We start from the raw sequence: 22428 nt of genomic DNA, 5'->3' as shown, positions 1-22428 counted from the left end.
TATCAGCTGGAAAACACTATAATTTTTTTTTGTTTTTTGTTTTTAAACGAGAGTAGAATGTTGACTGGGAGTTATATTTAACCAATTTTCATCCCAAAATACAGCAGTGTAGCCCATGGAAGGGGTTCTGTCACAGTCACCCACCACTAACATATATGATGTCACTCAAACTTTCATCTTAACTATGACTGCTTTGAGGGAGAAAAACAGTACACAGAAGTGTTTTTTTTTAAAGATCAATTTTGAAAACTGAATTTTTAAAGCTCCATGCTCTTTATTCTCAAATCACAATACATACATTTCCAATCCGAAACTCATATGTCTAAGGGTTTGTTTATACAGTCGTTTCCTGTTCATCTTATTACAAGAAAAGAGACTTCAAAGGTCACCTGAAACTATTTCTAATCTATTGTTATCTGTGCTCATGGAAAAAGGGTGTTGGTTTATGGAACTGTGTATGTGACACAGACTTCTTCTGTTCAAGCTTATGAAATAGCCATGTTTACCAAAGGTGTAACTGGTAGCTCAGGATATTTAGGAACATAGTAATGCTGCTGCTGTTTCTTAAAGCCCAAACTTCAGTGTGCAATTTTTTCCTTCTCAGTTTTTTGATATTTGTATTTATGCTCTTTCTTTTTCATTCTTATACCCACAAGTTTCTTTATGTTTTGCCCCACTTAAATTCTCTATATTGTTTCACAAAATTGTTATTATGGAATGCTATCTCAGTTCTATGGTGTTTGTTCCATAATTATTTTTCATCATTATAGATAGATTTCTCTCTTTCCTCCCATGACTAGAAGAAAGCCCTCTTGAAGTCATGCTCTGAGATTGTGTTTTGGAAATGCAGACTATGGATGCTTGTCACTTCTATTTTCCTGTTGTTGATAGCTGTGACTATCATAACTTTATCTGTGAGTTCAGGTATGTAATCTTTATGAGATATTAATTTTTCAAATAAGAAATCATGTCAGAAATATTTGTGGGAACTATGTGAGAGATTGTTCCTGACTCCTGATGCAGTTCAAATTACTTGTGACTAGGTCCTCTGACTTTTTAGTCATATTTTAGGACATATTTTAGTCATAACTAGTTTTAGGTTCATCTCCCACATACTTTCATGACATTTTTGCTCACCCTAAAAATATGGTATTCCTATTATAGCTCTTCTTCTTCTTCTTCTTCTTCTTCTTCTTCTTCTTATTATTATTATTATTGAAATATTATATTTAGTCATTCAGTCACAAACTCTATCAACAGAGGAAGAAGTTTTTCCATCACTTTACTGTGGAGTCTATCTACCTTTCTGTTATATGCCTTAAAGTCAATTCCAATTTATGGTGACCCTATCAAGATTTATTTGGAGGTTTGCCATCACCATCCTCTCAGGTTGAAAGAGTATAACTAGCCCAAGTTTCCATGGCTAAGCAGGATGTGAACCCTCATTTCCCAGAGTCCCAGTCCAACATCGAAACCTACACCATACTTCGATTCAACCCATGTAACTCTACTGTCTAGTTAATAGCCTAAATTTGACTTTAATTAACTTTTAAAAACTAGGTGTGTTTTTTTTAATTCAGTGAAGTTTTTATGCCACTTCACTGTAGCATCCATTTCCCCTACTGGATAACACCCTAAATTTGGCTTCAACTAATTTTTTAAAAACATAGTACACTGCTTAAATTTAATCTGAAACTTCATAATCAAAATAACTGCTTTTGCTCTAAACCAACTCAGGAGTCATTATCTTTAACCAAACCCATTACCTCTGAACAATGTAATGAAAAGATCTTTGGGTTACAGGTACCCTTTTGCCCACAGAGAGCAGCCATTAAATATGCATTTAAGAAAAGATCAGTGTTGGGTGTCAATGGATGCCTTTTCACTTTTCATTTTCACAATGGCCTTAACTCAGGGACGTAGCCAGGGGGGGGGGTTCTTGGGGTCTGGACCCCCCCCCTTCCATTAGATAAAATGAATGGTGTGTGCTGCTGCGCCACCGCACCCAAGCCCCATTATAATGGTGGCACTTAGTCTGGACCCCCCCCCTCCCAAAATCCTGGCTATGTCCCTGCTTATCTGCACAGGCCAAAAAGCTTATTCCTACTCCACCCCAATCTGGTGTCATCCTGTTCAGATGATGCACAGCCAAACTGGTTCTGGTGTGGGCAGTCTGGACAATATCTGGCAGGCCTTGCACTAGAACTGGGGAATAACAGGGTTAAAAGCAATTTTAAACATTTACTTGTTGCTCCAGATCTTCCAGAAAGATCCAGAGCCCTTCACTTCTGTGCCATGACAGCTGTGCCACCCAGCATCCTTGCTGCCACTGTGGGTCACTTGTTTTGAGCTGAGAATGTGGCACCCAGCTCCATTGCTGGGTATCTCATTTTGACCTCAGAGGTAAGAAACCTGCAGTAGCAGTGGACATGCCAGGTGCCCAGTAGGACATTGGTGCAGACAGTTGCCATTGTGCAGAAATGGGCAGCTGTGGGGTCATGATACTCTGGGCTGTCCTTGGAGTATTCTGGCCAGTATAGGCAAGAACCTACTCTCAAATACCAACCTGTCCATTTCTGTGCAACATTCCATCAGATGTTTGGAGGCTTGGGGAGTTACTACAGATAAGAACTTACTTTATTTTCATTTTACTTTTAAATCCTTTTTTTAAAAAAATCTTAGCGGTTTACATTGACGAAGATGAATACTGGGATCCTGAATTAATAGCAAGTGGCAATCATCACAACTTCTCAGGGATAGTAAAAATCCATTGTGTGAATCCTGAGCTGCTGCTTTCAGAATCAACATATAATTTACTTTCTGAAAATCTCCACAAGAGGGTAAGTTTTATATAAAGTACATACCTACCTATTTAGAATATGTATATACATCTTTTAACTTTAAAAACATAATCCAAATAATTTCATAATATAAAATTGTAACAAAATGCAATAAAACCAGTCAATAAAATGAAACATCTCATTAAAAAAAAACTGAGAGAGGAGACAGACACCACATCCCCACTGCGCCTTGATGCTGGCCTTTATCGCCAGTCTGTATAGCCTCTTAGCTAAGTGTTAAGCACCTTTTTTCAAATAGAACAACCTAGTGATGGAAAAGCAAGTGTTACCATACCATAATCTATTTAGGTTGTGATTGTGATGCAGATGAAGCCCTTCTCCACTGGTTCCATTACATTCACCACGTGTAATGACCTCCCCACTGAGATTGGGTAGGCTCCTCCAAGGTCTGCATTCAGTAGTGTGATGTGTTAACACAAGGAAACTTGCACGAATTGAAGCAAAGTGCTAAAATTAGCACAAGGAAGGGAACAAATGTGTGTTTTGTTTGTGAAGCACTATGCTAGAGATAATGTGTGCATTACCACTTGCACAGCCATTGACTCCACCACAAGCTAGTGTGACATTTTTCATTCTGATAACATCAAGTTGGACCTAGGATCTAGTAAGGAATGACACAGTGCCAAAGGTGTATTGAAAAGCTGCAGTGCTGGTGACTATGGTGCCCTTTCCATGGCACAAAAAGGAGCTGCTTTTTGTGGCTCCTTTTTGCACCACAGAAAGACCAGATCAGTGTCATGGCATGTAATTGCCACAGCCCTGATCCAGCAAAAAAGAGGTGGCTGCAGGCTGCTCCTTAGGGGTGGTCTGTTCAGCCCATAACTCATCAAGTCATATAAGCATAGATAAAGTACTCTGTCATCAGAATGAAAAACAAGTGTTTTAGAGCTTGCCTATTTTTAATTAAACTGGCCAACTACTCCAAAATAAGTTATCTACTTGAAATGGTTACATTGAATATGATCAATTTCCTCCAAATAAAGAAGCAGCAAAGAGTTTACCACCTTTGAAAAGCATGGAGAACTAATTTAAACTTGTGGTCCGATGGTGATTGACTCCACCTTTTATTAAGCCCTATAGCTTCATTAGAGATGAAGAAAGTTGTAATCCATTCATATCTGAAGGGCCATATCCCTGGTCCAAGCACTCTGTTATGCCCCTTCTCTCTCACACAAACACATTTTATGCCAACCTGAACAGTAGATAAAGTAGTTAGCTTGGACAAATAGGAGGGAACATTGTAATACTAGTTGTCTAGCTGCTATAACAATCTTTATACTATGTTCATTGTGCATTTATTCCAAACAGCTCAGGCAGTATGTGTGATCTCTCATTTTTAACACAATAACCCACACAATAACCCTTTGGGATATTTTCTACACATTGGCTGGTCATCACTCTAGCACTTAGCACTAGACCCAGGGTGAATGTGTTGAACCAAATTTCAACCGTGTCACAGGTATGAAACAGGAACTAAAAAGGCAAGCAGAATAGATAGCTTAACCTAGTGATTTCAGATGCATATAGGCTGCAAACAACTCACTGAGAATATTTGTTTTAAAAACAGAGGATAATATAAGCAGAAAATATCAATAGTTAAATCTAAACTACTTATAAACATAATAAATATTATGATAATTATAATAAAGCTACAAATATAGGCATCTGTTACATTAATCAATACTTTTTTTTTTTAAAAAGTGAATATTTTGTTATATTTTTCTTCAGTTCATAAATGAGCATGTATTATAGGTGTACCTCTCTAATTCTGTTCCTGTTTGGTAAAAGATAGCCATAGTGTTTCAAAAGAGTAGCAACTCACATATATAGCACACATATAACATACATATATGGAACATATTATTATATGATCAGGCATTTAGAAGGCGTTGTAAGAAACATATATCCATTTTGCAGGTTCGGAACCCAAAACCCGAGATTAATCCCATGGGAAGCCAATGACAGATAATACAAAATATATGCAAAATATATCTGACCTCGTATTTCGTGGAAGACAATTTTATGTGAGATTTGAACTTTCTCTTTTTCCTCTCACACACTCTCTCAAGAAGAAGGACCCTACTTTCTTTAAATACTATCCACCACAAATAAAGGATTTGGGGCATTCTGTATCACATGAATTCAGGACAGGCCTTCTCTTACAAAGCAGGATATGTGGCAACCCTAATTGTGTTGTTGAGGTTGTGTGCATCTAGAAAATATTTTAGAAACGAGGCAGAGAGGCTTGACAATATATTTTAAAAATGCCTACAATTTAACCACTTGGATTTGACTCCACTATTCCAACACAAGAACAATGAAATTACTAAGTACACAAGATGATTTTTTTTCATGCTATATAATATGTGTCCCTAATTAATGAATTCTTTCTCAAGCTTCTGGATGTGTACAGAGATTCACCTGCTCTTGGGCGATATTTCATCTCTGCTGAAGTCATTTCCATCAGGTAGGAAAGTAGAAGAAGCTCTAGAACTTTCACAGGATAATTCTGAACACCTATATTTGACTCTGAAGTATGGCCTTAAGAAAAGGAGATGAGTTTGGGGAGGCAAGTTGAGGAACACACTGAGACATCTGGAGAGGTATGGAGGAAGGGAGCATGGCTAGACAGAAATAGGTGGGTTTAAGGGCCCATACAGATAGGCCAAAATAAAGCTGCTTCAGGTCACTTGGGAGGTATGCTGTTTAAATGATGCATTCATCCTAAGAGGCAAGAACTCCAAGCAGTCTTGGATGAAGCTGATTACTGTATCTGGATCCATATCAAACTGGCTTCAGAGCGGGACACGGAGTTGAGAGTGCCATGGTTGCCTTAGTCGATGATCTCCGTCTGGGCATTGACAGGGGAAGCATAACCCTGCTAGTGCTCTTGGACATCTCAGCGGCTTTCGATACCATCGACCATGGTATCCTTCTGGAACGCCTGGGAGAGTTGGGTATCGGGGGCACTGCACTCCAGTGGTTCCGATCCTACCTCTCGGGAAGGTTCCAGATGGTGAGGCTGGGGGACAGCTGCTCTCGGAAAAGAGAGCTGACATCTGGCGTTCCTCAAGGTGCCATCCTGTCCCCCACGCTGTTTAACATTTACATGAAGCCGCTGGGAGAGATCATCCGGAGACATGGAGCTCGGTGTTATCAGTACGCTGATGACACCCAGATCTATCTCTCAATGGCTCCAACTGATACAGTGACTAAGGATGGCACCTCCCCTCTGGATGCCTGCCTGAGGTCAGTAATGGGCTGGATGAGGGAAAACAAACTCAAGCTGAATCCAGAGAAAACAGAGGTACTCGTGATAGGTACCCTAAGTCCAGACAGAGAAATTTGCCATCCTATCCTTGACGGGGTCACGCTCCCCATAAAGGATAAAGTTCGCAGTTTGAGAGTACTCCTGGACTCATCTCTGCAGTTATCATCTCACGTGGATGCGATGGCCAGGAGTGCTTGGTTTCAGCTTCGGCTGATACGCCAACTGCGTCCCTGTCTGGACCGAAAGGACCTTGAAACAGTAGTACATGCACTGGTAACCTCTCACTTGGACTTCTGTAATGCCCTCTACATGGGGCTACCTTTGTACCTAGTTCGGAAGCTTCAACTCGTTCAAAATGCTGCAGCCAGATTGGTCGCGGGAACTTCAAGATCCAACCATATAACACCTGTACTGAAATCTCTCCACTGGCTGCCAATTAGCTTCTGGGCGCAATACAAAATGTTGGTCATTACCTATAAAGCCCTATATGGCTCAGGCCTGAGTTACTTGAAGGAGCGCCTCTCCCTACATAATCCGCCACGCACTCTCAGAACAACGGGGAAATACTTACTCAAATACCCCAGAGTGAGATTGTCATCAACTCACCAGAGAGCCTACACGGCAATAGCTCCAACTTATTGGAATACACTCCCAGAATGGATCAGACTCAGCCCTACATTGGAAGCCTTTAAAAAGGCACTGAAAACCCATCTTTTTCAGTTAGCAGCGAAATTTTGATATAATGTATTGTATTTTATTGTAATATGTTATAATTTGATATGTAAACCACTTTGATCTGGAGGAAAAGCGGTATATAAATAAAAGTTTTATTATTATTTATTATTAGAAGCCGTACCAAAGCTGTGGTCCAGTTATCAGGATTGGAGTGTGGCTTTGGCATGGCTTCTGGCTTCTTAGGATGCATGCATCATTTAAACAGCATACCTCCAAAGTGATCCGAAGCAGCTTTATTTTGGCCTGTCTGTACGGGCCCTATAACTCTTTTCAGTACTGAGCTTGTGCCTAGTGAAAGAAGTAACTACAGTCGCCCCTCCTAACTCATGAATCTGAGATCCGCACCCTTGAATATCCGTGGAGGGGCAACCTCTGCTATTTTCAATGGCACCCACATGGGGGTGCACCCCATTCAAGCCTATGGGGCTTGGATATTCACTTTCTCAAGTGGTCCAGAACAGATCCCCACAAAAACTAAGGGCCAACTGTACATTGGAAAACAGTAATTAGAAGAATGAGACTGACTTATTGCTGTTTCTGGAAATCCATTCAGAGATAAATCAGATTTTTTGTCATTATAATGCGTCCTCGCCTTACACGGGGGATCCGTTTCAGATCCCTCCGCGTAAGGCGAATTCCGCCTATGCCCGAGCCCCATTGGAAACAATGGGGCTCGTGCGCGGCGGTGCGGCGGTGCGGGCGCACGCAGGGCGCAACGGGCGTGCGCGCCCATTCAATTGAATGGGACGCACCGGCCCTTCCGCCCCACGCGTGTGCCGCGGCTTGAGCGTGTATGCTCAAGGCCGCGTATGGCGGGTGCGCATATGGCGCGGGCGCACTGTATTTTATTTTAAATCTTAACATGGTTTACAAAATCTCCCAGGCTGGCTTTCATGAACATGAGTGTGTTTGCAGTCAAGACAGAGGTTTCTTTCATTTTACAGTTATAACACTTTGATACCACTTTAAATGCACTGGCTGCTTCCTATGAAATCCAGGGGTTTGTAGTTTGATGATACACTTGAGATATCTGATTGAGAATTATAAATATAATCTGTTGTTGTTGTTAACTGTTCTCAAGTCACTCTCGACTCATGTCGACCCTATGGATAAGACATCTCCAAGACACTCTACTGCTCTGCTTAATACCTGCAACCCCATACCTGTGATCTCCTTAATAGAGTCCATCCATCTAGCATGTGGCCTTCCTCTCTTCCTACTTTCCTCCACCTTTCCCAGAATTATTGTCTTTTCCAATAAGTCCTTCCTTCTCATGATATGTCTGAGGAGCGACAGCCTCAGTTTTGTCATCTTGGCTTCCAGGGAGATTTCCAACTTGATCTGCTCTAAGACCCATTTGTTTGTCCTTTTGGCTGTCCATGGAATCCTCAGCACTCTTCTCCAGCATCACATCTCAAATGAACGAATTTTCTTCCTGTCTTCTTTCTTAACTGTCCAGCTCTCATATCCACACATATTAAAAGAGAATACAATGGCTTGTATGATTCTAACTTTTGTGCTCAGTTCTATATATTTGTATTTTAGAATCTTTTCTAGTTTTTTCATAGCCATCCTCTCAATTCCTAATCTTCTTCTGAAGTCCCCATTTCTATCAATGTTTAATCCCAGGTATGGGGATTCTTTTACTATTTCTAGTTCTTTATTGTCTAGGTTGAACTTGTGAAGGTTTTTGGTGGTCATTATTTTTGTTTTCTTTATGTTCAACATTATGCCTGCCTCTGCACTTTCTTTCTTTTTTAAATCTTTTTTTATCTTCCCTAGTAGGTGTTCCAGCTCTGTGAGGTTTTCTTCTAGTACGATGGTATCAGCTGCTTATCTTAGATTGTTGATATTCTTTCCCCTATTTTCACTCTTCCTTCTTCTGTGTCCAAGCCTTCTTTTCTTATAATAGCAGTGGAGAGAGGGGAAAAGAGGAGAATCACACCCACTCACACTACATGATTGCATGAGAGGTGGAACTAAAGCGAAAAGCACTGAAATCCATAATGAAAAAATTGTGATTGGGAGGCATTGATGGGGTTTCCCCAATAATGGAGAGGAGTAATCCAGGAACAGATGGAATGCAAAGCAGCAGTAAGATAGACATGCCATCATGTGATAAGTACTGGCCAAGTACACTTTTATACTTTTCAAACTCCACTTTGATAGCAATGTATGATAAAGTCCTTTGTGTGTAGTGTGAAAGAGACAAGAGGCTGCTGCTTCCCATGAAAAGGAGAACAACTAATTTCTGGAGAACCTTAAGAATAGCTACATCCTACACTAAGCAAAAAATTACTTTAAAAGCAAGCTAGTGAAGATATCTGGGCTGCATGACTCTCTCTCTGAGTCCCTCTCTCTTTCTGTTTGTCTCCCTCACTGACATTCACACATGTGATTTGAGTAAACATAAATTAGCATGTGGTGGTGATAAATTCCAGCAAGAAGGAAACGTGTAGCCATTTGACCTGCCATAGGGTGGGTCAGTGATGCCTCTCTGGATTTTATTCCTGTTCATCCTGCAGCTGCTCTGAGTTGAATGGAAACTCTGCCAATGCTAGTAATCCTATTCAACTTGAAGTAGTGGTGAGAGTGGATTCATCACCCTTGTGACAGCAACAGATCCACCAGCCTCTGCTGCCCTCAAAAAACAATACAGACAGGGAGGCTGGCTGGTTGTCCAATTGAAGGGCTTTCCTCATGAACAGATTATTGATTTGCATTAGTTGCGTGTAGTTTTTATCATTTTGTTATTGGGTGTATGTCACCATTTCAGAGTAGTCAATACACTTTACATGGCAAACTGTATCCTTACCTCCTATCAGGAATAATGTTTGGGTTTTTAGCCAGCCACACTGTCCTCCAGGGTACCAAGCTGTAAGCTGCTCAAGTAAAGCATTTTATACACACGCATTCCTGTTTTTCATTTTCCAAATAACATACCCTCTATGTTCTGATTTGGAAGGGACAGTCCTAAATAAGTCTCTGTTCTCCCATTTCTTCCAGCTGCTGTTAAAATGTCCCAATTTCTCTCTTCTCCTTTCATTTTCCTCTTTTGTCCTCAGCTTAGTTCAATTGCTGCAAATTGAATTCAGAATGCAAAGGGAAGTTTGCAGTTAACTCAGCAGGGAGGGCCAATGCAATTTTAGGCTGCATCAATAAAAGTATAGCGTCTAGATCAAGAGAAGTAATAGTGCCACTGTATTCTGCTTTGGTCAGGCCCCACCTAGAATATTGTATCCAGTTCTGGGCACCACAATTCAGAAAGGACATTGAGAAACTGGAGCGTGTCCAAAGGAGGGCGACAAAAATGGTGAAGGGTCTGGAAACCATGCCCTATGAGGAACGACTTAGGGAGCTGGGGATGTTTAGCCTGGAGAAAAGAAGGTTAAGAGGTGATATGATAGTCCTGTTTAAATATTTGAAAGGATGTCATGTTGAAGAGAGAGCAAGCTTGTTTTCTGCTGCTCCAGAGAACAGGACCCGGAACAATGGATGCAAGCTACAGGAAAAGAGATTCCACCTGAACATTAGGAGGAACTTCCTGACAGTAAGGGCTGTTCGACAGTGGAACACACTTCCTCGGAGTGTAGTGGAGTCTCCCTCCTTGGAGGTCTTCAAACAGAGGCTGGATGGCCATCTGTCAGGGATGCTTTGATTTGGATTTCCTGCATGGCAGGGGGTTGGACTGGATGGCCCTAGTGGTCTCTTCCAACTCTATGATTCTATGATTGGGTAGAATCTTGCCCTCTCAGGCAAAAAGCAAACTGCTGCAGCCTCTCCAAACTTGTGTATTCTTCCTCACTAATATCTTTTGCCCTCTTTATGACAATCTGATGTTGCCTGGTGACATGTGTCTCAATTTTCATCTGTGAAATGCTGGAGGGTATAAAATAAGCCTTTTTCTCATGTGAGTTTTTAGTTTTTATGCCAAAAAATAGTACCTTGGTAAAACTCAGGGTTTTCCTAAGAATGAGAAAACCTTCTTCCTGTTTCTTAGCAGCTCTGTTTTGGACCCATGCCTATCACCACCAACCTACATTTGTGATTAAAGGGAACAGTTTCATAACAGGGAAAAGTGGCATATTTTATCCACATAATACATCCATAGTTTTTGTGACTGTTTTGTGTAAAGTTGCCATTGTTGCCTACTGTGTTGCAACTGGTGATGTACAGTTCATTCATTTTCTATGATCAATAACATTTAGTTATTATTATTATTTTTAAATGTCCCTGATGTCCTTTTGAATCTTTTACAAACATTGATTTGGGGCATTCAAAAGTTGTTTGTGTTCAAACTCTCAGTGAGAATTTTTAAAAAGATGTTTCAACACACTGCCAAACTGATGCTCCCTTCATAATCTGTTCAACACAGAAAAGTGTTCTACTCTGTTTTAAATATATTGGAAAATAGCAAGGCAACATTTACATATGCATGAAGTATCATTCTTTCTTGGTGAAACATTGCCTGCTAGAGGAAGAGTCTAAATAGTGTTTTCTAATTTCCACATTCTCTATGTGGTTTCAGCCCAATGATACATCTTGAACAATTCTGAAGCTTTGTGAGATTTCTTTCCTTTAGACAAGAGCAAGAAAAGGACCACTATTTTTCTCACTAAGGTCTCTGTAAGTTGTGCAAACTATTTTTGCACAAAATCAGTACCCATCTTCTTTGACAATCACACACATGCAGCTCAGTACACCCCAAGCACAAACTAACTAGAAAAAAGAGAGTTGTTTGAAATTTACAAGTCTATTCAACAAAGCAGCAGTCGTTGTTTTGCATGGTTCCTCTATGTAATTTAGCTTACTGGTAATTTGTAAAAATAAAATTTGTTCATATTGTCTCTTCAGAGAGCCACAAATACCTCACTCTTACTGGGTGAGGAGAATGGTTTTTCCATTTTGTAAAACTGGATAGATGAGGCGATTTACATTGGTAGCTTGATGACTTTAAAATGGTTGGAATATGGTTAGGGTATTTCTCTTCTTAAAAAATAGACAGACAGACAGACAGACAGATACAATTTGGATCTAGAACTGGGAAAGAGAGAAGAGTAAAGAAAGTGTCAGCGCTTGCACCAAATCTACTCTTGGATTGTTTTTTTGTGTGTGTGTGTGTGTTTTGCTTTTTTAAAACAAGAAGTTCCTATTTTGTTTTTGTTTAAGGAGACTTTACTCTCCATTTGAACCTGTCTAAGCCTTATGATCTTTGGGGAGAGCTTTTACATGGTCCTATAACCCTCACAGACCTGTCTGACAAGAATGGAGGAAGAAACTTCTCACACCAGCCTAAGTTCCACCATAAGCACTTTAGCTTAAGAATGGGAGCATACCAGTTTGGCATAATTTCTTATCACACTTTTCCCCATGATAGCACTTTGGTAATCCATGGTTGCATGATCTGTTTTCTGCACTGCCAAGTGCTGCCTTCTATGAGGAAGGAAGAAGGATGAGTGACCCTGGCTGTCAACCGCTTCCCAAAGCCAGCTGTTGTGTGAATGTGCACAGAGCAGCTGCCTTCACAAAGGTGATGGCTGCCACAGCCACTTCTCTACCACCTCCCAAAGCGTGGGACTGCTGTGTGCACATTCACACAGTAGCCCTGCACTTTGAAAGGAGGGGAGGGGGCAAGTGATTGTTGATGCCAATTGCCTCCTGAAGTCAGCTGCTGTGTGAATGTACTGTAATCACAGAGAGGGAGAGAGGAGCAGAGTCATGCTCACTCACACCACATGACTGCCTAAGAAGTGGAACTTCAGTTGAAGGGACCTATCATACAAAAGCAATAAAGTAATAGCAGCAGAACTAAGAACCTATTGACAGGTTGTACCTGCCAATGAAAAGGTACACCAGGAGACCTGGTGGTGCAGTGGTTAAATGCTTGTCCTGCAGCTACTCACTCAAAACCATAAGGTTGCGAGTTCAATTCCAGGAAAAGGGCTCAAGCTCAACTCAGGCTTGCAGCCTTCTGAGGAGGTTGCTAAAATGAGTACCCAGATTGTTGGGGGCAATTAGCTTACAGTTGTAAACTGCTTAGACACTGCTAGTTTGGTATGAGGCGGTATATAAATGAAGCTGTTTTTGTTTTGTAATGAATGGAATGCAAGGCAGCAACAGGATCAGCACAGGTGCTTTTTAAAAATCTTTACTATGCTCTGAGTATGCTTTTAATTATGTTCAAAACAATTTTAATTGGATTATATGTTCATTTTTTTAAAAAAAACTTTTCTATAAGTATTTGTTTTAATTTATACTGTAAGCTACACTGGGTTCAATATTGAGAGAAAGACAGGATATTAAATAAATAAATAAATAAATGCTTTCTACTTTTTCTTTTCAGAGCATTTGAACAAAACAGAAGTGTCCATATTCTACTGAACTGTGCATAAACACACTCTGTTATAGTCTTCTATTTTTTGATATCTTTGGGAACTGGTACAGCATGTCCGTGTTATACGCGGGCGTGTTATACACGGCTTTGAGCACATGCGCTCAAGCTGCGGGGAGCGCGCGGGGTGCAAGGGGCGGGGAGCGCACGCTGCCATGCCAACACACCACTGCATGCACAAGCAATGCATAGGCAGAATTCAACTTACATGGGGGGGGGTCAGATCCCCTGTGTAAGGCAAGGGTCCACTGTATATTTACATTTGTCAGATTTGTATAACAGATATTTATGCAGAATCCCACTTCTATAATCTTTTTAAAGTGTGCATTTACAAATCTTATGGGTTCATTTAAGATTGCATGAAGTAGTAGGGTAGAGAACTTGCACTGGCATTTTTTCCCAACCATGTCTTATTCCTTCTTTCAGTGATGGAAATAATACGGCAGCCTATCACTTGTGCTTCTCAGTGCCACAAGATGAGACTAGAGAGTTTATGAAGTACAGAATGAACCAAAATTTTGTAATGAATATTTTGAGGCAAAATATTTATGACCAGGAAGAACTGTATGGTCTGGATGTACCTGAATGTATAAATCTGACACTTGATCCAACATCTCTTTCACTAACACGTAAGTGTTTCTTTAATGAAGAACTGCACTCCTAGATAATGTTTTAAACATTTCTTGTATTTGCAAACAGTCTCTCAGTTAAAAAATATGTAACTCATATATGTACATTCTACGCATTCTCTGATCCATTAGTTTTATATAATTTAAGGAGTGATGCTTTATTTTGATTAATTTTATGGGGAAAGCAGTCTTACATGTAGGATTAGAATACTCCAAATGTAGAGTATCCAACCCATCCAAAGCCCTGCTAGGATTGTGATGGTAGGACAGAAATGAGGAAGGGGAAGCATTTTCTGTTGCAAACAATGGGAGAGAATTATTATTTTTAATTATTAATTATTTATTTATTTGTATCCTGCTCTTTCCCCAGAACTGGGATTCAGAGCGGCTTCACAATATTAAAAGAACAATACAGTTAAAATGTAGAAAAGAGGAACATTAAAAAGGGAAATATTTATGCCTTGTCCAAGGTATTCCTTTTTTGTTGAGGTGTGGAAAGAGGATTATTTGGAGCTCTGGACACTTTTTCTCCATTCATCCTCAAATGCCCCTGATGTAATCTCTTTACCAGGTGTGCTACTATGGGGAGGGAAATAACGGCATTGCCCCCTAAGTAAGAAATCCTGTCCCTAAATTTTCCTACAACCCCCCAATGTTTAGCACTGCAGAAGTGAGACACTGAAAAGTATACCTTTCATTAGCTTATATCTACTGTGTTTGCATTCCCTTGATAACTTTTTACCAAGCCTACCACTTTTTTCTGGATGCCTAAACTGTATTTCTAAATGCTCAGATGAAATTTTAAGTTACTGCATGCTAGAAATTTGGGAAGTGAAGGAAAATTTCAAGGGAGGGGCAGCATTATTAGTGAGGGGAGCAATGCCATCATTCCCTCCTTCTGCTAGCTACACCCATGTCCTTTTCCTGCATGTGATATGAGACAGCTTTCTATGGGAGAAAATGGAGAGATTCAAAGTTGGATCTTCTCATTCGAATCTTTCATTGAGGAGAATGAATTCCAAATTGTCATATAGGATCCTGTGCTGGGAGAAAAGTGGGATATAAATTATACAAATAAGATTACAATAATCACTCATTTAATCCATCCAAATATTGCAATCTAAAAACAGAACAGGTAATAATACCCCTCTGGCTAATCTAGACACAGGCAGTATGTGTAGGTGTGTATGAGATTTCTGAGGATAGATATAATAAAGATAAATAAGGAAAGAGGTTTCAATAATTCATACTAGAAATGTATTTTCTCTTTTCCTCCTTCCCTTAAAAACCCCCCATAAACCTCCTTTTGTTCTAAAGAAATACAGCCTATTAATACAGAAGGATGAATTGCATAGATGTCTGGATTTCTTGCCTGATCTCGGAAGAACTTTCAGATACGTTGCCTACCATTTCATTTGTTCAACAAACAAAGTTCTGTACAACATATCCACTGTGTTCTTCTCCATCTTATACCAATCAACAATTCCAGGAAAAACGTGAGTGCATCAGCCTTATGGACAAGATGGTGGATCTATGAATAAGAACTTAAGTGCCAATGTTTAGAAATGAACACTCAAGAGAGCAGACTTTTCAAACTGCCCTTAGATTACAACTGATGGAAGGGGGGTTGTGTGTGGGGGGTATGTGTTTTTAACATTTGACAAAATGCTAAAAGGACAATGCTGGAAAAAAAGAGCATTCCGGAAAACAGATACATAAAAAGTCCCATTCAGCCTTGAGCTGGCTCTTGGTAGAATGTTGGCAAATGCCATTCTTTTTTACTTTGGTTCTTCAGTACAAGGGTGTTTCCAGGATTTTCACTATGCTGCTAAACTGTGCGTAGTAAAAGAGAAGCAAATATGCATTTCTTGGACAATAATCGTCTGCAGAAAGGCCTTCGGTGTCAAGTTTCAACCTGCTTCTTTGTGCCTGCTGCAGCTTTACCTTCCTTTCTGCGGTTGGAGAAATGTGATGACAGCATAGTAGCTATTTACATTTACTTCTCAGCAGCTCACTCCTCCTCTGCCATAACAATCAGTTTGAACACACATTGAGAATCCATCTGTTTAGTGAATGCATGAGCCATCCTGTGTTGATCTTATGAGTTACAGATTTTTTGGCCAATTGTTAAACATCTGTCTTGCTTTTGATTGGATGGATCTCAAGGAAACTATTGGCAAAGTAAAATGCAGAAGGGTATCCTCTTCCACGTAACCTTGGTAAGGGCAAGAACCAGTTAAACAATATCAGCAAATTGACAGGAGGAAAATAAACTCATTTGAAATAGGATGCAGGAGCAGAGTTGTACAGATACCATGGGTTGCTAGAAATACAATTGAATGGGTCTTACACCTAATCAAACCTGAACTATCACAAGAAGTGAAGACTACACTGAAACTGTTGTATTTGGATTATATAATGAGACAACGTGAAAAGACAATAAAGGTCAAGTGAAAGGCTGTAGGAAGAGAAGGAGATTACATTACCGGTGGACTGAATCAATAAAGGAAGCCATGACCCTGAGTTTGCAAAACCTGAGTGGGGCAGTCAATGACTTGAAGTCTTGGAGGCTTCCTATTCATTACCCATTCATACGGTTTCCATAAGTCAAAGTTGACCTGTAACAAACCAATTGTACAAAATGTACAATTATTAGTTTCTGAAGCCAAAGACCTGTGTATAAATGCCTTTGCTGACTGTTGAAAGATCATCAGAGATTGGCAAGAAGTAATTTGAGAACCTAAGAGCAACTACCAAGGACACTCTCTCAAATGGCCATCAAATGTGCTGCATATAAGGTATGGTTTGTTGCACCACTTAGTGGTAAGGAGGCAATATTGTTTTGTTAGAAAAGTTAAATCTGAGCATGTTCAGATCTGTGACTTTTCAAGCTAAACAAGTTCCCTAAGAACTGAGTAAAAAGAAACCAAGAGATAAATCCTGTAATTTTTTTTACCTTACTAGAATCGTATATTTCATATGTTGTTGAAAGAGAAAAAAGGGCCCCTCTCAATAATCTTAAAATTTGGACAGGTTTCTGTAGGAGAATGTAGTCTTTCAGATAACCTGGTTCCAAGTAATGTAGAACTCCATAGGTTATAAGCAGCCTAAGTGGAGCTATGAGTGAGCTTTAGGTTGTGAAATTTAAGGAGTTATCTAAGGTGTTGAAGTCCAGTCCTCCAAACAAGTTTAGCACCTTGCATAGCTGTTTTAAAGTTTGGACTAAAACTTGGAGTGGATTCACCCCCTACTGACATGTAGACCACCAGCCTCCACTGGTGAACTAGTAGCCAGTGAAACTGTTGTAACATGGAATCACATGCTCTCTATGACTGGCCCTGTTCAAATGTCTGATTCAGCTGAAATTCTGGACACTCCAGTGACACCCATGTGCATATTGCATTACACTGGCTCGAACAGGGTTTAAATAAGGCATGTAACAACATTGCCAATGATCACAGGGAGGGAAGCACCCAAATTCTGTGTATAAATGGGATTTAAACTCAGGTAAATCATACAAGAGCAGGATTGTTTTCAGACGACATTGCTTGAATTAAGCATTAACGCGAGATTAACCCATGCAAAAAGTGGCAAAATCACCCCGTTTATGCACAGGATTTGGGTGCTTTGCCTCCTGTGTGATAAACTCTATACTCATATTTACAGGAACAGGGATTTGTGGCACACTGACTTCAGCAGTGAACAAATATACTTGGACACAGTAGAAACATAAGCACTCAGAGTCAAGTCTGAATTGAACGCTATAATCAAATTGCAAAACTGAGGAGTTTATCGCACTGGCTTTTCCTGTCCTTTCCTCCTGAGTTAGGTGCGGGATGAAAACTTTTAAACATGAATTATTTTGCATGCCTCCATGCCCAGGCAGGAGGCATCCTGTACCCAATCATGGCATCACATACCCAATCCAGACTTCTGCATTTTTTGAAAGAACAGGGTTTTTCCATTCTTTGCAAGGTGCAGGAGGAGTCTGAATTGGATATGGGGATGGGGTGGGGGAGGGTCACCCCCTTCTGGCTATTACCTGGTGCAGGCTGCACCCCCCCCCCCCCCGGGTTAATACTGAAAATAAGTATAGGTATACTTGGTGGGAGCTAGTATTCTGCCAAAATAATATAGGATCACATCCATAGAGGCCTATATAAACTTTAAAATGCAATACTACAGTCCCTGAGAGGGCATCCTAGGGAGCATAGAACAGACTCCTTATCTGCTGAGACCAGAGAAGTTAGCATAACAGAGGGGGGAAATTTGACCTTGACTGCTCTTTTCTTGTCTAGTACTGGTGGAAACCTACATGAAGCAAAAAGGCTGATAGCATCCAATAGAAGAGATGTAGAGAAGAGACAAAGCTGAATACCACACTACACTGTTATAGTGCTATTATTCCTTTTTAACAGTTATGGCTGCCTCCTGGGATTTGCAGTTTAGGGAGGGGAACTTAGAATTCTTAGCCAAAGAGCTCTGAGGCAGCACTAAAGTACAAACCTCTGAATTCTATGGAAGGAAAACATAGCAGTTAAAGTGGAATATATTGCTATAACAGTCTTGTCTGATGTAAGGACCACTACAATAAGATTATTTTTGGAAAATGCTATGCAATTGTGGTTGCTTTGTTTTCTATCATACCTAAAACACTTTTGGGATTATAGCACAAAAAGCTTGTCACACACTGCCAAGACATTACCTCTGCCACTTTTGGCACACAGGAACACACATGTGTACAGATTATCTCCCTTCTCCAAATATAGATGAAATATAAATGAAAACAGTCTTACATTTAAAAATACAATTTTTGTCCTTTAGGGAGGGTTTTCTGATCAGTTAGACCAGACTAAGTGCTAGCAAATGAAAGCAAGCAGGAAGCAGCTATCTATCTGATCTACCTGAATTAATGAAAAGAAATTATTTCCAAATAGTCTGCCTTTGAGAGAACAATGAAGAGGACTAACATCATGTGATAATCCCCAGCTAAAGGAGTGATTATCCTGCATCAGTTATGATTTGCTGCCTTGTGTGATAAAGTCCTTTCTCTAAGGGTGTTAAAAAGATGATTTTATTCTTTCCATTAGCCCAAGGCATTTTGGGTAGTAACATTTAATGGCCTTGTTCAGGGGTTGATAAAATATAGAAGAAAGAAAAGGGACAATACATAAACACAAAAAATGGTAACAGGAGAAAAGTTACCATGTATAATATCAATTTTGTGAACATATATCTTGCATCAAGATGTATGTGAAATATCTCAATTTTAAAAATGCATGTTAACCCACATTGAGACCATGGAGAAACCCTACTACTGATGAATGTGTTTTGAGAGGATTTTCCAGTAAAGGGGACCTCCTTCACGTCCAAACACTCAGCTTCAAGTAAAGGTTTTTCCTAAGGGGAAAACTGTGGGGAATAGGGAGACAGTTTGATTTCCCTTTCTTTACCCACTGCATTCCCCAAAATTGTCAGTTATTACTCTCAAAACTCATTTGAACCCTCCTTCCATTTTTAATATGATGAAGAAGTTTCTATTACAAGCCTTTCCTTGTCAGACATCTTTTGTTTCTGTCTGCTGAGTCTGTTTTTATTTTATGTTGTATTTTATGGATTTTTTTAAATAAAAAAAAATGTACACATGAGATTGTGTTATTGTAACAGCTTTAAACTGTACTGAGCAATATATATTCCTTCAAAAGTAAAGGGGAATACATTTCCACAAAAATAAATGAAACCAATCTAACATTTCCTCATTCTTTGCATTATGAGGGTTTCCCAGTTAAGTTTCACACAGAATTCATGAGTCATCCTTATGAAAGTGGCAAACTCATTCTTGTGAAAACCCTAAACTTTTTAACCATACACATGACATTCTAAGCATGAACAAAATAGGATGAGAGAGATCAAAGTACAAATAAATAATTAAATGATCCTTTGCCCATGATCTCAATTTATACTTATACAATTATCCATTCTGGTTTATCAATGGGATCATATGAATTAGAAATAGCTGTAATCAAGCCGACAGAATTTATGGGGCTCGGCAGATGGGCAGTTCAACGCTACCCCTTTGAGCCCTGGATGGAGGCTGTGGCAACCAGATGCCGTGGCCTCCAGAAGGACCAAAAAGAACCTGCTTCCTGGCGGAGCATCATTTGGGTGCAGTGCCACCTGTGCATCATCATGGCGCCCACCGTGTGGATGGGCGCATGGCATAATGGTGCATGGGCAGTGGAACAAGGGCTTGGAGCGTGTGAATGCTCAGCCCTACCACAGCCCTAGTATGTGGTCAGGCCAGCCCAAGGTGAGGCCAGCCCAAAGAGCCCTCCCTCCATGAAAACTGTCATCTTCTGGCGTGGGAGGGAGTGAAAAAGCTAGCCCATCTCCATCAGGGCTAGCTCAAGAAGTTGAGTCATTTTTATTTTTATGTATTTTATATTTATGTATTTTTATTGCTGTAACCTTCCCAAATTCCTTGTGATTGGGTGGGCTATAAATAAATCATTACTTAATTACTTAATTAATTAATTTAATTGCTGGTCTGTACTGCCTCTATCCTTTTATAGATGTTGACAGAAATTCTAGATCAGCTATTACATTATGTAACTAGTTCTTTAGCTAAGCAGAGTCTCCTGGTCCAACCTCCCCTCCATCCTGATTTACCAGGCAGTAGTTTCTTCAAGTGATAGGGGTCTGTTCTCCTATTGAGCAAGATGCAGCAGCCTGGTGTTTCCACCCCCCTCTTGTGAGTGATCTCCAGTATGATACTCAGAAATAAGATCATTGTCATAATTTTTCATTCCACAACAAAGTGTGTGTGTGTGTGAGAGAGAGAGAGAGTGAAAACATCAATCTGCTGAGTTCTAATTGACAGGAAAACAAACTACTGTGGCTTGCAGTGGCTGCTAACCAGTAAGTGAAGATAGTGGGACTATGATTCCTTATGTATTCCCAACACTGTGGAATACAAACCAGTCAGGTTTGCATAACTCTAAATTACTACACACAGAGAGAGTGGGGGCACACACATCACATATTGTGTGTGTGTGTGTGTGTGTGTATATATATATATATATGTGTGTGTGTGTGTGTGTGTGTGTCTAAAAATGTTAGTCAAAAAATTGATCCTAAAAAACTGAGTCGACGTATTCATGGGTCAATGTAAATATTGTTCTTTATTTTTTAAAAATGAACTGGTGAAAGGCAAGCGTATAATCTGTCCTAGAAGCACCAATCCTATTCTATTCTCTCATTCATCCAATCTTTAGTGTGAGCACAAATAGTTATGCCTGCTGAAATTTTGTAAGCTCTTTGGCATCATTTTGCTTTGTTTTGTCCTTTTATGTCCCTTGTTACATGACCCTAAGTTTTACCCTTGACGTATCCATGGGTCATATCAAAATCCATAATTTTGGCCCCAAAACTTTCCCTTGACTTATACCTGAGGTCAACGTATAGGCAAGTACAGTCATCCCTCCATAATTGCGGCTTTGATATTTGCGGATTTGATTATTCACGGATTGCATTAATAGGTTCTCTCTGGGACTGTCTAGGTCCTCCAGTGCAACTCTGTGGTCAACTTTAACTAAAAGTTGCACTGAAAGACCATTTGTAGCTACTCCAGTGCCATTCTATGATTCCTAGAGAGGTGTCCTTCAGGTAAAAACATGGTGTTTTTGTTATTTGCAGTTTTTCCATATTCACGGGGGTCTTGTTCCCCTAACCCTAGCGAATGTGGAGGGACAAGTGTACATACAGTAAATACATAACCATACATTCTGAAAACAGAGGCTAAAAAGATGTATTTGTATTCAAGGTTAATCTTTCATAAAGCATTAAAATATAGCATTAAAATATAAAATGATAAATTATATATGTGTGTGTGTGTGTGTGTGTTAATTTCTTGATTTATGACATGTGCATGAAACACAGATCCAGCATCCGATAACCAAATATCCAAAGCATTCACCACTTCCTAGACTCCTGGCCCAAAACAAGAATCAGTTACAGCAGATAGCAGCCAAGAAGCCACTCGAGTGCACAACCATTGTGTGATTTTTTGTTATCTGAGAATCAAGCAGGTCCACCTGAAGTGAGAATGAGATGGGTGCTACTTGAAAAGCCTCTGCCTTCACAGCCCCATAACAGGACTCTCTGACTGATGGATGATGGACTACTAGGGCCAATCCTTGGCACCTGCATCTAGCTGCCAGAGAAGCATCTCCCACACATGGGATGACTTTCCCCTAGAAAAGATTAGTGAACTGACTTTTCTTAATGGTTTGACATTAACACTTTAACACTAATGCTAACATTATCCAACACTAAAACTTCCAAGCACTCCTGTAAAGTTTGGAGTAAAAACTAAAATGGATTCACTAATGTGGGAGCCATCAGCTTCCACTGACAAGAAATTGTATTTGCAAGGAACACTGTTACTTCCTAAATCAGTTCATAAATGTGACGTTTTCAAGAAGAAGTCAGAAAGCTTGGGCTTGTAGTTTAAAGGTGGGAAGTCCCACCTTTAAAAAAAAA

The 22428-nt window shown here is 39.9% G+C and overlaps 1 protein-coding gene across 5 annotated transcripts in view; it reads left to right on the top strand.

Annotated features, from left to right (window-relative positions):
- The window catches only part of LOC121917238 (TPA-induced transmembrane protein-like), a 30732-nt gene that overhangs the window by 7186 nt on the left and 1118 nt on the right, over positions 1 to 22428 (top strand). For 4 of the 5 annotated variants that reach the window (XM_042443000.1, XM_042442999.1, XM_042442997.1 and 1 more), the window contains 5 exons: positions 801 to 924; positions 2683 to 2840; positions 5258 to 5328; positions 13685 to 13887; positions 15205 to 19636. In XM_042443000.1, the coding sequence (XP_042298934.1) occupies positions 801 to 924; positions 2683 to 2840; positions 5258 to 5328; positions 13685 to 13887; positions 15205 to 15233 (585 nt within the window). In that variant the 3' untranslated portion in view covers positions 15234 to 19636. Of the gene's footprint in view, positions 1 to 800; positions 925 to 2682; positions 2841 to 5257; positions 5329 to 13684; positions 13888 to 15204; positions 19637 to 22428 lie in introns of those variants that run through there. The other variant, XR_006100989.1, reaches the window with a different exon arrangement.

Source organism: Sceloporus undulatus, unplaced genomic scaffold, assembly GCF_019175285.1.
Source record: "Sceloporus undulatus isolate JIND9_A2432 ecotype Alabama unplaced genomic scaffold, SceUnd_v1.1 scaffold_13, whole genome shotgun sequence".
Taxonomy (NCBI): Eukaryota; Metazoa; Chordata; class Lepidosauria; order Squamata; family Phrynosomatidae; genus Sceloporus; species Sceloporus undulatus.
Note: the sequence above shows the minus strand (reverse complement) of the source record. Positions and strands in the feature narration are given on the sequence as shown.